The sequence below is a fragment of the Myiozetetes cayanensis genome, unplaced genomic scaffold, assembly GCF_022539395.1.
Source record: "Myiozetetes cayanensis isolate MyiCay16 unplaced genomic scaffold, myiCay2020 scf20-37, whole genome shotgun sequence".
Lineage (NCBI taxonomy): Eukaryota > Metazoa > Chordata > Aves > Passeriformes > Tyrannidae > Myiozetetes > Myiozetetes cayanensis.
This window is the reverse complement of record NW_026087412.1, coordinates 15829831-15845121: the sequence shown is the minus strand read 5'-3', so window position 1 is coordinate 15845121 and position 15291 is coordinate 15829831. Positions and strand designations below refer to the sequence as shown.

At 46.7% G+C, this 15291-nt stretch overlaps 1 protein-coding gene across 5 annotated transcripts in view; it reads right to left on the bottom strand.

The window, feature by feature from the left end:
• Positions 1-3300: 3300 nt before the first annotated feature.
• Positions 3301-15291, bottom strand: part of TBC1D24 (TBC1 domain family member 24) — a 29484-nt gene continuing 17493 nt past the window's right edge. For all 5 annotated transcript variants that reach the window (XM_050317674.1, XM_050317678.1, XM_050317677.1 and 2 more), the window contains 5 exons: positions 12542-12700; positions 11752-11815; positions 9593-9688; positions 8708-8948; positions 3301-7064 (listed from right to left, as the gene is read on the bottom strand). In XM_050317674.1, coding sequence (XP_050173631.1) covers positions 6910-7064; positions 8708-8948; positions 9593-9688; positions 11752-11815; positions 12542-12700 — 715 coding nt within the window. In that variant the 3' untranslated portion in view covers positions 3301-6909. The remainder of the gene's footprint in view (positions 7065-8707; positions 8949-9592; positions 9689-11751; positions 11816-12541; positions 12701-15291) is intronic.

Sequence of the window (15291 nt, the reverse complement as noted above, 5' to 3'; positions counted from 1 at the left end):
GCTGGAGCCCCATGGAGCCTGGGAAGGAAAAGGACCTTGGGCAGCCATCTCACAGGCTCCTGTAACCTCTGCCATTCTCCTCGTCAGTAGGGTGCAGATTAAACATTAAACCCTTAAAAACATCCTGTGCCTCAGAAAAGCAGTGGGAAGGCAGGGCAGGAGTGAGTGTGTGATGCCATGAGCCCGTACCCTTGTGGTGTGTACAAGGAAACAGGATCCAGCCCCTGCAGGAAGGTTCTGGCTGCACGGGAGACAGAGCATGGCAAAGGTCAGGAGACACAAGTCAGGCCAAAGGCTTCTGCCTGGAGCTTGTCTGTGCTGGTTTACAGGACAAGTGCCTGCCCTTCCACTTCCTTTGGGCAGCCCTGGACTCTCCTCTTTGCAAACAGCTCTTGGGACAGCACCAGTTGGGGGTTGCTCTGACCCAGGGAATGGGCTGCAGGGAACATCTGCTCCCGCCAGCCCAAGGAGCAGCACATCTCCCTCCTAAATGTGGGCTAGAAGTGCTCCCCAGGAGGCCAGTCCTAGCTGGAGGCAGCTCCAACACTGTCAGAGGGCTGAGCACAAGGCAGGCAGCTGGTCTGGAAAGGGAGGTGCTCCCACTCTTCCTTGGAAAGCCCTGGCTTGCCCCTACCCCCACCCCCAGGGCCCTGTCGAACACATTAATCCGATTTCCTCAGCCAGTCAGTTGCTCCTCCTGTGGTTTCTGCTTCTGCAATCTCAAAAATCTGTTAATGACTCTGTTATTGCTCATTAGGGAAGGACACTGTCCCGAGGAGACCCTCCCCCTCAGGAATCCTGGGAGATTCCTGCAGTCCTCAGAGCTGAACTGTTCTGAGTTCAGTTTAGGAGTGGGAGTCAACCCCAGGGGCACAACCCACGGGGGGCTGCAAGGAAATGCTTTGCCCCACAAGAGAACACGTAAGATCTGTGGCTGATGTTCCCGGAGGGCAAGAAAAGCCTAATGAACCCAAGAGAGAGGTTATGGCTGCTGTTGAGGAAAAGAGCATCCATGAGTATTTCTATGAGTTGTGGAACTGCTGAAATCCATTTTCCTCTGGCTTTGTCTCGAGGGTGGGTAACTGGGGGGGCTCTGCTCCCCAGCAGGGTCCCAGCCTTGCCACAGCCCTTCCCTGTGGGACAAGTTGTTGCTCTGCAGGATTCAGAGAGCAGACAACCTGATTAACTTGTTGTCTTTACTGGGCTTGAGTTCAGAGCCTTGTGAAGCTGAGTGTGCCAAGCATGGGGTGTGCTCGGATCCCTGCAGCAGGGAAGGGATGCAAAAGCCCAAGTGCAGGGAAAGGGACTGGCTCCCTGCAGCCCAAGAGCTTCCCAGAGTAAGAGGGAAAAAATGGGTCTTCATATGGACCCAGAGGGATTTAGGGCAGCAGGATTCATTCCACAGCATGAGGATGAATGTTTAAGGAAGAGGATGGACTGTGTCCCAGCAGGAGAGTGCTGGCTGCAGCCAGCTGGGCCTGCTGAGCTGGTGGGGCCAACACTGGGGCTGCTCTGAACGATCAGGGCTCACAGCTGGGCACTCCCAGCTCAGAGGATCCAGCACCACCCAGGCCGGGAGGATGAGGTACTGATCACTGGCTCGCTGGGTTTCCAGAGCTGCTTCCTCCTCCTGCTCCTGGCTGGAGGGATCAGAAACCTTCCAGTCAGTGGCAGGTGCAGGGCAGTTGTCTGGAGGACAACTTAACCTCAGAGAGGGAGGTGACTCACATTGCAAGCCATGACCTGAAGCTGTGTCAGCAATGGGAGCCACGTCCCCACGTTCAGGGCGTTCAACAGTCCTGGTGCCTTATCCACACTCGCCCGAGAGCAGCCAGCAGCAGGACAGCAAAGCAGGAGTGGAACACGCTCAGATCTCCCCCAGCTGAAGTCTGGATCCAGCTGTGAGCAGCTGTTTGTGTGGCCTGAAATCAGAGCCAGCAGCAGCCCCTGGCACCCCAGCACTGACGAGGAGCGGGGCCACCACCCTCCAGCGCTCAGGCTCCGCAGCCCAAAGGAGTGCTTGGGAAGGGCAGGTCTGGTAACACCCAACAGGGGGCCTGAAAAGGCAGGAAACCCTTTAAGTTTGCTGCCAGAGGCAATGTGGTGCCACCAGCTGGCTATAAAATATCTCCCAAGGAAAGCGGTAACTGTGAGACATTGACAGAAAAGTTTGCACAGAAAATCCAGGAAAAAAGGCACAACTAGCAACCATCAGGCTCTTCTCACACTGCAGCACCTCGGTGAGACAGAGCACAGCCTTCCTTTCCCACGAGCTCAGGCTCCTGCAGCTGCTCCCAGCGCTGTGAGACATCACTCACCTTCTCACCATCCTCCAGGCAGGACAGAGCTCCCACTGCCTGATGGTTGAGGTCCCTGTGAGGTGCCAAACCAGCCACCTGCACTGCTCAGCTCCTCACACCCCTGAGTTACACCTTCCTGCTACTAAGCATCTTCATTATTTAGGCCCTTAAGGGAGTAGCAAAATTGTGATTTATGGTGTTTAAGGCTAAGGTCACTTTTGGAATCCATGTGAACACTCTATTCACATTTTTCCCTGCTCCTGTCTCTTTTGACAAAGAAGGACAGTCTGATAGTGTATACTAAATTCTGGGACTTCTGGCTTTCCAGAATGGATTTACTGGGGATGGAGGGAGAGGAACAGGCTGAGAGGAACCTCTAGTGGCTGCAGGCTTTCTGTGCAGCAAATCCTCCTGGAGGTGCAGAGCGGGCTTGAGAATCCTCTGGGAATTTTCTGCCAGCTCAGCAATCCCTCTTTTCCTCACTGCATTGTCTTCAGTCACAGCTCTGCTATTGAACACCCACATAAGGCAGCATGGGAAGCCCAGAGTTGTGTATGAGGTGAATATGGTAAGGGTTTGTTTTTGGAAAAGGGAGTTTTGTTTAAACCCCCAAATTTAGTGTAATTCCACTTTTAAAATTTACATCCTTGGCCACTGTGTTGTGTGGTCACAACTTAGTGGTGACTTACTGGTGGACAGAGGAACCTCTAAGATGCATTTTAAAGCCAGGCTGGGCTGGGACAAACACTCCTGGGCCCTGCAAAGGGAAGAAGGCTCATGTCAGAATTGACCACTCAAGAGGTTATTTACAGTCAGTTTGGTACCTGGTCTCAGTGGAAGTCTTGTGAGAGATCTGGAACCATCAGGAACCATGTGACCACCTCACCACAGTGCAGTCCTGCCTGAGAACACACACTCCAGGTCTCTGTTTCAGACTGCCTTTTGCTTCGAGCTTGACAGGAAGGACAAGACCCGAAGGAAGGATGAGGTCAGCAGCCCCCACAGTCAAACACCTTTAATATAATCCAAGATTCTGCACAGGGACAAATGGACCATTGACACAGGGCAGCGATTCCAGAGGAGGGTAGAAAACCAAACCAGCAGCACACCACCACTCATCTGAGAGAACATCACCCCAAACAGTGCATACACTCAACAGGACCATGAATAGTCTGAAATTCAGGACAGAGAGCTGGCACAAAGGCGTCTCCAGAGCCCACACCTCGGGTGTCACTCAGCAGAGCTGCAGCTCAGCTCTTTGTCCCTCTGGCTGTGGCACTGGTGCCCCTGTGCTCAGGAGGACATCATTCCCCACCAAAAATGAGGATGGATTTCCAAGGAGAAAGTACACAAATTCAATGCACACACACAAATAGCAGTTGAAGGATCTGCATGTGCCACCCCTCCATGGGTAACCACAGACCTCTGTTGGCATGGTTTAACTCTTTAAAGAACAGTACTGGCCCCCCTCCATTTTCACTTCTGATGTCACCAGAGAGGAAATGGGAATTTTTCCCATCTCTCTATTAACAGGAGGCTGATAACCGTGCTTCAGTCAGAAAAAGGAGTGTGTCAAGGCGCAGGAGCTGTAGGAATGAGGGCTCAGGAGCAGTGTAGTCTGTCCAGCCTGGCTGCAGCTCGAAACAGTTTCCATGACCTGCAAACAGCCTGAAAGTCATTCACAATGAAGTCAAGTTTCTGATGTCAGGAGTTTTGAATCTTTTCTGCTTTCAAAAGAATATGCCACAGCACAAGCAGGTTCTCAGGAAGGCAGACATGCTCTTACAGGACTGTGGTGGCTGAGGCCCAGCTCAGCTCCACAAAGGGTTCATCCCCTGCCCCTGGCACTCTGCTGTCATTGCTGCCAGGGGGACCACAAAGAGGGACTGCAAACTACACCAACACTCCTCCAGAGCTGCAAGTAACAACTGACTAAAGCACTTCACAGCTGGAGCACTTGAGATAACCTGAACTTTCTGATAAGGAGCCCATTGTGGTCATTGTCTTCAAAACCAGCCTGTGGCCTCCACCTCAAGGGCTTTGCATGTGACAAACTGTGACAAACTTTGATAAACACTTGGTCAGCAACAGCCATTAACTACAGAGAGGAAAAATGCCTCTTTGCTACTGGGAAGAAGCCCAAGTCTTGTTCCTCTCAGGTGTCTCACAATCACTACAGGAATGACAGATGAGGATTTGCACGTGACAAGGAACATCCATTTTTACTGAACACAAGGACTGTGAGAAGATGCCACAGGACTGTACAACTCCTCTCCTGGATTATTGCAGCCTCTTGCTTATCCAGGCTATTCCAGTTCAAACCACACACAGCAGTCCCACAGACACCTCTGTCAAACCAACCCAACCCTGTGCCTGGTGGCCAGTACTGCTCCTTGGATTCTCACATGGATTCCCTCTAATGGATTTCTGAGCAATCAGGAGTTATTTCTGATTCCAAACACCCAAATCACTGTGTACTAAGAACAGGGCAGGGAAAGGAACATGTTTCTGAGGAATGTTTCTTAGGTTTGGCTTTAGACAAGGTATTGCCATTGCTGCATCCAGTGGGGATGGGAGTGAGGAAACCCCATCACACTGAGCAAATATTCTGCAGCTAAAACCTATTCATTTGGAGTGTAATATTCAACTCCCACAAATCCTGACAACACACAGCTCCAGGGAATTTCCCACAACAACCTGGAAATTATTGCTATTGTGGTTTTGAGTTGGTTTTTTTACCAAGGGCACCTCATATAAGCTCAAAAGAGAAGATGCAGACAAAAGTGAAGTCTCACCTATAGTGAGGAGAACCTACTAAATGGGATACATTTGCAAAAAGCCTGATATGACTGAGTTCTCCCACATCTAAATACATCAGTATAAATGCATTATCTCTCCCAGTTCAATCCAGCCTATGGTAAACCCGTGAAAAGACAGTTGGACAGAACTCAGAGTGGGAAGGAGGAAAAAGGGAGGCCCAGTGCTGACCCTCAGACAGGGTGAGAGAATCCAGTTGCAAATACAAATACTGCAAAAGACACCCTAAACTGTTCTGCACATAGGCCAATATTTCAGAGAGTTATTTTCACAAAAATTCAAAATGGCACCTTAAGCAGCAAATCACATTTTTGCCAAGTTTGTTCATATACTCTGCAAGAGGCAGCCCTCTGCCAAGCCATTTGGGACTGTCACTGCTGCCAAGCTGGACAAGCCACCACCACCAAAGTCTCACCTCTGAACATGAACGTGACCCTGTCCAGCCTAGCTTTTAACATTTTTCATGTTTAATTTTTCCTTTTAATGAACTTCAAGTTTAAGTAGAAATAACATTTCTCCCACTTTACAGCAATCTTTTAGACCGAACTGTTGAAAAAATCAGCAATTTCTCTTTCCCTTCATTTTACCTGTTGGGATAAATCTTCCTGGAGAGTTACTCACTGAAGCTTTGAGCATCCTGTTGTATACTCTGGATTACTCATTGATGTTTATGTATTTGTGCTTCATGTGGGAGAAGTTCCACGGATGATAGTGTAAGTTTTGGGTAAAGACACTGGGAAATTGCCTCCAGACACTACATGCCACCTGCAATGCCCAAAGAGGACTGCAGGAATGCCCAGGAATGAGCAAAAGCCTCTTTGCATCAAACAAAACCTATCAGAACATGCTGGCAGAAAACTGCTACTTTTCCCAGGATCTCCCTCCCACCTCCCCTCCTTCACCTGTGGGGAGAGCACGAAGCTCCTGTCACCATGTCCAAGTGCCCAAACACACAGGGACATCAGCACAGTAATTCTCAGATTTAAAGCTCCATTGCAGCTCCCAGGAAGGATGAGGGAAGGGCTATTTCTAAGCCCTGCAGATATGCTCTGGCTTTCAGTTGCCTGACACACAAGTCAGTCTGAAGTCTTCACACTGATATGGAGTAGGGATGTAAACAAAACCAAGCCTTGGAGATATCCCTGTCCTGCCTGGATGCCTCTCTCAGAGGCAGAGTCCTCAAACAGACGCAACTGGGACGTGTCAAGGGTTCTGGTATAAGGAGAGGATTAGCAATCATGGTTCTGGTGTGAATTAAGAGCTTCATAATTTCATGGTACTGACTTGTCTGCACAAAGTCTGCTCAGAGTAGGGCAATGGTTTTATGAACTACTGTTCTGCATCAAATCTGAGATGAGCAGGTTTCCCTGTGAGAAGACATTTGATATTCCTGGCTCAGGCCAGGTACTGGTGCCAGTGGCTCAGAGCTCTGCAGCACAGCTCAGCCAGTGCTGTGCCTCCAGGGAACTGCAAACTCCAAACCCATCCCGTGATATGGACCTGTAGCCACCCTGATGGGTCTGAAATCATCACATTTTCATTTCTACCTAATAACAGGGCCTGAATACAGAGCTCTAGAGGTAAAGAGACAAGGAGTTGACCAGATACATTGCTTCACCTTGACCTGTCTAAAATAAGAGTAAACAACTAGGCCCTGTATCCAAGTGCACCACTTAGGAATGACTGACAGCACTGAGCCCAGCACACAGGATGTTCTAACGTGGCTCCTGCCTCGCAATTTCCATGGGAATCCTCGGACAACTGAAAAACTAGTTGATTAACGACAGTCATGTCAACCATTCATGGTGTCCCTGAAGCCCCACACCTCCAGCACCGAGATCTGGAAGTTTTCAGAGCACAGGGGCTGGTTATTGAAAGTGTTGCAGTGGCTGGTTCTCCCGTGGTTCAGATCTGCATCCAGGTACAGAGCCTGCCCATCACCTCCTCCTGGGAAGAGACAAACAGAGGGTCAGGGGGGTATCTGCATTTCTTAGCATGGGAAACAGCTGTACAAATCCAAAATAAAGGACAGACTTCAGTGCTTCTCTCATGTGAGTAACTGGAAGCCCTCAGTGATGTCTGAGAGCTGTAACAAAGTATGATCAAATGTAAAAGTTTTAAATGCTAATATCAGAACTGGCTAGTTTCTTTTAATAATAATAAAGTAAAGTAATGCAGCTCAGTAAGAACAAGAAGCCTGGCTCAAATACCTGTACTTAAGATTTGTTTTTCAGTGCTGGAGGATACTGGAAGCTCCCAACTGCAAATTTTCCCTCCAGTTAAGAAAAACCAAATAATTCTGTTAGCAGCCAAAAATTAAAGGTGGGAGAAGTACAAGATTAGCAAGAAACAGTCTGGTCTTCTAAACCACTATAAAGCATGCAAGAATTAAAAGCATTTTGATTATCTGTGCGTCTATGTCAAGGTTCACGTTGCTTATAGTCAGAAAATGCAGAGAAGTGAAATAAAGTTAGACAGAAATATGTTAGCAAAACAAAAAGAAAGATCTCGTATTGCTTATAGGGCAACCATCAAAGAACAGCTACCAAAACCACCTGAGGAATCAAAAGGGTGGGAATTGTGGTCCACAGTTGGAGTTGTGTACAACACTCACTTGTCTGTATCTACCACCCAAGCCTGGATCTCCCTTATTCCTCCCCATAGTGTGGGATATGGTAAAAATAAGTGACTCCCTTCCCCAAGGATGATAAGAAGAGCTGGTGGGACACATCACACTCTACAGTTCCCTGACAGGAGGGGGAGCCAGGTGGGGGTCGGGCTCTGCTCCCAGGGAACAAGGGACAGGATGAGAGGGAACAGCCTCAAGTTGTGCCAGGTTGGATATTAGGGAAAATTTCTTCATGGAAAGGGTGGTCAGGCCCTGGCACAGCTGCCCAGGGCAGGGGTGGAGTCCCCATCCCAGGAGAGATTTACAAGCTGTGTGGATGTGGCACGTGGGGACAGGGGTGGCCTTGGCACTGCTGGGGGAATGGTTGGATTTGAAGATCTTAGAAGGCTTTTCCAACCTAAACCATTCCATAAGCCTCTGATTAGAGCACTGTTGCAGGGTGGGAAATCAGCCAACACTTGACATTACAGAGGAAATCACGGGCCAGTTGCTCTCCTAACAAGTGTCAAGTAAAGCTTTTTGGGAAAAGGACAACTATGGTTTTATACCTGTTCCTTGTAAATCCCATTTAGGTGACAACATTACTAAGAAGGCTTTTGCCAAAGTCAGCAGCACCACAGATCCAGTAAAGTTCCTGGAGAATTAACATGTTTTATAGTTTAGTCTGCGTTTCAAAAGCCTTGATGTAAAGTAAGTTCCTTTTTGAGAACTACCTCTCATCCTGAATTAGGCAGTTTGAAGGAAAGGCTGTGCTTAAAGCCACGAGCCTTCTCTAAAACACTTGCATGCAAGTTTTGCCACAGAAAAGCTTTGCTGGGAAATAATAGCAGGTTTTGGGCAGTTTTCTCTCTAACTGTGGCTGTACCAAAATAGACACAGAGGTCACCTGTATTTGCCAGGGATCTGAGGTGGAGGGAAGAGCTGGGGTGGGATCTGTGCCCGGATTCTCACAGTGACTCACCCACGATGACGCACTCGCTGCTGCCCGCCATGAACATGGAGGCGGTTTTGGAAGGCAGGTTGAAGTGCCGCGCTGACAGGAAGGGCGAGAGCCGCTCCGAGGGCTCCGGGGGGCCGCTGCCAGAGCACAGGGTGCTGCCAGTTGGAGAGGAGTGGTTCTGGTTCTCTGTCTCTGCACCAGCCGTGGCCAGCTCTGGGTGCTTTATGATCACCCACTCGTAGCGTTCCACTTCTGGCTGCAGCTGCAGAGGGGCAGAGAGCAGGGCTGTAGTTAATGCACACACTGCACAGAGCTCTGCTCAGCAAAGGACAGTCCAGACCCACACTGGCAGTGGGAAAGGTTGGATCAACCCTTATTGAGGCCAGATGTTGTATTCTTTATTCCTTTGCTTTTCAGGTGATGGAAGTAACGATGCAGCAATTTCTGAGTTACTTTATTACATCTCTCATCTCTGCATCACCTCTCTCTATAGGTCCCTGACAGGAGGGTGGAGCCAGGTGGGGGTTGGTCTCTCCTCCCAGGTAACAAAAGACAGATAAGAACAAATGGCCTTAAGTTGTGCCAGGGGAGGTTTAGGTTGGATATTGTGAAAATTTCTTCACTGAAAGGGCTGCCAGGCACTGGCACAGGCTGCCCAGGAAAGGGGCAGTGTCACCATCCCTGGAGGGATTTCAACGCTGTGTGGACGTGGCACTTGAGGACATGGCTTAGTGGTGAACGTGGTGCTGGTGCCACACTGATGACTGGAATTGATGATCTTTAAGGTCTTTTCCAACGATTCTATTCCATGTAAGGGAAGAAACTTAAGAGGAAGGGAAGTTAAGAGTTACCCAAGTACAGTGGTTCTGTCTTGCTACTGGGCAGGAACAATAAAACTGTACTCACCCTAAACACAAAGCACTCTCCAGTCCCAAAGAAGCTCAGCTTGTTCCCTCCTCGCCGGCGCTCACTCCAGTCCGTGGACAGGTAGGCCCCACACACCTGGCACAGACAGCATGGTCAGGCTCCCATCGAAGGAGGAAGGGTGTTAAACCCACTGATTCTAACATTTCAGAGGCCAAAACCACAGGTTTTAGTTGGACTTTCAGAATCTCTGTACCAGTGGATTAAAGCAGCACAGTATTTATATCTAAAGATAGATTTAAATTGCTTTAATCCACGGGTGGTTTCCCTTAAATCCGAAGAGTTTCATAAATTATTTCACATCTCTGAGGCCTTAAGGGAGAAATGTTCCAAGAGAACCCCAAAGCACAGATCACTCCAAACCTGTACAGCCTGACTCCCACTTCCTCCCTTTGGCATTCAAAGCAACAGTGTTGTCCCAAATTACAGTATGAGCAGCTCTGCATGAACATTTTCTGGTCATAAACAGTGGCCTTGGTGGCTTTCTTAAATTTCCAAGTGTAGGCTAAAGCCAGCTTAGCTAAGCCAATGCTGAACTAGCTCAGATATTTACCAGCAAACCGCATCTCCACTCATCTCCAACAAAGGGAAGCACTCTCAGAAGGCTGAGCTGTTTTCTGGAGCCTTTTGTTTGCAGGAGGAGAATTTTTTGCTACTGGCAATACACATCCCTGCCAAGTGCACACACAGTGAACCCCCAAGAGTAGGGTGAAAGCATCCCTGCTTCTTTTTTCCCCAGAAACTGGAAAAACAGTTATGGTCATATAGAATTGTTCTAAAGAACACTTGCTGTTTAGCCTCCACCAGTATTACAAACAGAGCTCCTAGGACAAGATCCCTGAAGATCAAGTTTTTTATATAGATAAATCTGTATTTAGAGTTAAATTTCAATTTAGAATTAAATCTAAATAATCCAGGAGTCTATTTGATGTGATATGCCTGATGGATAGGAGAGACAGAAAATCAGAAGGCAAGTTTTCTTCATTCTGGAAAGTAACTACAGACATATGAATAAAGGATTGTCGTGGTGTTGCCTTGGCTCAATTTACTCAATTTACAATTGACTCAATTTACAATCCTTTGCACTAAACCTCAAACCCACAATCACCAAACAAAATCCTCCTTATTTTTCTCGTCCTTTTTTTTTTTGGACTATATATTTTTTTTTTTGAGAGGTAAGAAGCAAACTATGCTATAAAAACCAGTATCCCTTCCAAAGACTTTTGACATAATCCAGGGCAAGAAGCAGAATAGTAAATAAATATTTCCCCCTTTCTCCCTTAGACACCAGGGGTATTCCATGAGCCACTGGCTTGTCAATGCAGGCCTGGCTGTTTAGAAATCATCAGAAATATGAAATTACTCAGAGTCTGAGCATTAGAGCTGCAAATAAGAGTAGAAATGGGCTTGTTCATGGACAGTCATCCTGCAGGGACACAGGCAGGAATATAAACCCACAGGCTGCAAGCAGTTTAATGTTATATACAGGCTATTTCAAAGTCATGCACGGTGATACAGACAACCAGCACCATCACAGGAAGCTCCTGTGTGCCCTCCTGAGAAGGTTCTGGGAAGAATTCTTGTTTTATGTATTAAAGCTGCTGCTTTCACATGATGCTGCCTGATACTGTCTCACACAGCAGAGCAGAGATAAGGCACCTGTGTGCACTCCTCAGCTTCTCACAGCTTCCTTGGCTTATTTTTGTCCCAGTCAAGAATGAGATGAAGCTAAGGCTTTTGCTTTCACATTATGTAGTGTAGCATTATTCATACAATTTAAATTCTGCTGCTTTCTCTTCTCATACCCTGGAGGAAATATCTTCTATGCATTGTGAGTTTAACTCAATTCCCACCCTGTCCCTTTGATTCTGCAATTCAGACTCTGCCCAAAAGTGAGTTACTTTAGTCCATCATTGCCCATTAGTTACAGGAGGAAAAGCAGCTGACCAAGACCTGGTTTACAAGATCTACTCAAGAACGCAGTCCTATAACCAACCAAAGGAATCATTTAAAGCATGGATTGTTAAAAACCCAAAACCAACCCTTGCTTATTCATTTTATTATAAACAGTTGTGTGTTGCAATGCAGCATCACACGCTGCCCAAAACCCAGTTTAATCACTTCTCTTTCACTTCACTCACCTCCTTTGCTGTTGTCTTGATGAGGAGAAGAGTTGGTTCGTGTCCCTCGCTGTGGGAATAGAACCTGAAGAGCAGAGCACACAAACTGAGCACTCAGCTACCACCAACTGCAGCTCCTTCCCTCCTCAACATCAGGCACCACCTCCTCCCCCAAATGATGCCACAGCAAAAAACATCTGAAGACTAAGAACATTCCTGCAAATGCTTTCTACAGTCCATGTAAATCATACAGCTGAGTGTAAATGAATATTGTTAAGCAGTTGTTCTCTACTCAGTTCTCTGCAGTTGTTTGCATCTCTGCAGAACAGCTGGAGACCCGACCATCCCAACAGCAGCATTTTACAGCATTTTGAATTAAAACAACCTAGAGGGCTGAAGGCTGTGTCTGAAGGGCTTTGGGTCTTCATAGAAACTAATTGTGATGCATTCTCTTTGCTTGCTTTTGCTCTTCCTCAGGCACATAGGGCTGGGAGAGCAGGTCACTCCCCAGCTCAGTACCTCACCAGCTGATGACAAGGTCATTTTTAGGAGCTATAGGGTTAAAGTCTTCTGTATCAAGTGGAAGGAGAACTCATACCTAGTTTGTCCCACTTAAAAAATAATGACAATCAGATTCGTGCAGAGGAATCTCCCTTATTCCTTGGATCAGTCTGAACATGGTTTTCTGTCAAAAGAGCCCGAAGAGCTGCCATTGAGTTGAACCACTCGACCCAGTGAGGAATGAACCAGTCTGAGACCAGCACAGTCTGGGAACTGACGGAAGTTTGACAGCTTGGAAGGTTGTCCTTACCTGCTCAGGCTACAGCCATGTTCCAAGGTGGTGAAAAGCAGGAGGGGCTGGCACAGTGCAAATCGCTCAGGGATCCACGACCAGATGTCTCGCATCTCCTTCACACTGACAATTTCTGACTTGAAGTTCTCAGCATGAACCGCCAAGTGCACATTCTGCCTGAGAAATACAACACAAACCATTGAGAAACAATAATTTAACAAGGTTTGGATTACTGGGCAGTAACATGCAAAGACAGCTGAGCACTAGCAGACCCTAGTAGATAAGTTAGTGTTCAAAGCTCCACCTCATGGGATTAGAAAGCCATGGCCTAGTGAAGGTAATAAATTACTGCAATTTAACATAATCCTCAGAGGCAGAGACCTGGCCTGACTGAAATACCTGGAGCTTTTCCTCTGTATGGCAGCTGTTGCCTGCACCTTTATACACAGAGGACACAACACTGAGCCAGTGAGGATGACCACGACCTTAAATAGTACAAATTGTATTTGCTATTTGAGATGGTCTCTCTCTCTCAAATTGCACTTGTATTTAAGCACAGAGAACAGAACAGTCAGGATCTGAAAGGAAGGGGTAGTACTATCCCCACCCCCTCTCAGGTTCTGCCTGGATCAGGGGTTAGAGAATCCCTAAAGCCCTCAGAAACCTTACAGGAGTTAGTATTACCAGGTTGGGCAATTTTAATCCAAGGAAAATGTCTGAAGCTTTGTGAAAGTTCCACCTCTTGGAAACATGTCATTAGCAACGACCTCCACTTCATTAAGAACCAAAGAAGTTCCTGGGCTCATGGTTACAGATGGAGCTTGAGAACATGAAGGAATGGTGGACACAGACACTGGAAAGGAAACGCCCTCATCCCTCAGAGGAGTCTGATACACTTACTAAGGATCGATTCATAGCTTTAAACACTTGAGGGTAACAACCATCATCATCTTAACCAGTTTTCATTTCTCAGATTAAACAAGCACATAAACCCAGATTAAACAAGTGTTATTGTCATGTTAAACACTCCAAATGCCGAGGTGACAGCCAAGGACATGGTGCAGTGACACAGGAGCTCACACAAGACAGTGAGTTACTGGGCAGCCAACAGTCAAGGGAAGCTTTGTCAGTTTGCTCTGCATGCAAGGGTTCAGGTGCAAGTATTTGCCTATTTCTGATGGTTTTTTTCTGATAATTACACATTTGTTTCCTCTCAGTTTCATGGAACATAAAGACACGCTCAGTACATCTGCATGGATCTGGACAGCTTAGCTCCCTCCCTAAAATACACCAACTGTAATTGTTATTTTTCATGCTTGTAGGATGAAAAAAACAGCAGCATTTGTACTGTACTTCAGAGTGGTGCTTGCCTGCAGACACACTGGGACCTGCTTTCTGAAACTCACTGTAGCTGCCTTAGTGTCAGCATTTCTGATGAAGTGACTCCTTAAGTCACTTAAAAAAAATTACCAAAATTACTGCTTCCTCCAGCCAAATGAACCAAATCACTCCCTGCATTGCTACCCTGAGTTATTTAACGAGCAAGGAACTTTTATGGGCACCTACTGAAGGAACTTGCAACTCTTAATGGTTTTTAAAAACTTACAGTATCATTGACTAGGGAAATGATTTGTGTTTTTAAACAGCAAGCTGAGGCACAGGAAAGATCCACTGAAGCAAAGTCTTTTAACCCACATCTCCAGAATCTTACTTTAGGTCTCATTCTCCGGATCCTGTCTGGTCTGCAGCTAAAACTGGTGGCACTATGGAACAGAGCTGAGAAACAAAGCCTTGGTTTCAGTTCAGCAGAAATTAGATACTTTTTTTCCACATTTAAGTAATTAAAAAGTATTCAGGGCAATCAAGCAGTTTGTTAGAGTGAATTTCTGGAGGAAAAGTAACGATGATAAATAGGCTAAGAGTTAGTAGCAAATATCAAAAGTTTTAAAGTTACACCTCAGGCAAGCCATAGAATTATTTGTATTTCTGTCTGTATATTTTTCACACTTCTGTGAGCTCTTTGGGCAACCAAACTTCAGCTCTTGTTCCTAAAAGGCTCTCACACTCAGAGTGCCTTTGCTTTTGCCTTTGTTCCTTCTGGCTGCTCTGAACTGCTGGTTTAAGGACTTTCCTCCCCAAACCCCACTCGAAGCCTGAGCTCAGCAGTTTTCCAGGAACACATCCCTTTCAGAATCCTGTGCCTTCCCACAGCTCTTCCATGGAGGTAGAATATCACCTTTTCAAACAGATCTTTCGGATTACTCAAAAGCATTTACCACTATATTGGCCATTTAAAACTATCCCAGGAATACAGTTCCTTCCCTTTGAATATCATGGCAAATAATTTCATATTTAATCCCATCATCTAGTTCAACCTAGGCCATAACTTGGCCAAAGGATGTGAAATCAAATGACCTGCTATTTCCCAGTCACAAATCACAGCTGTCTGAGACTGAAACCTGACCCTGTATTGATACCACACACAACCTGTGCCTACATCAAACCATCTGTGCTGCTGAGCAAAAAATACAAGGGTTTTTCTGGGGAGGGAGGGCCCAGAAAATTGCAACCAGTTACAAGTATCTAACCTGTATTAGTCCTCTTATTTTTGACAGTATTTATCTAATGACACTGAAAATCATCTCCTTCAGTTTGGCAGCTGCTTTTCAAAGTAGGAGATGAGTGAAAATGAACAGAACACAAGTTGACTAAAAAAAAAACCCAAGTGTTTTGGTTTATATTCATTGAGGAAAAATAAGTTTAGCCTT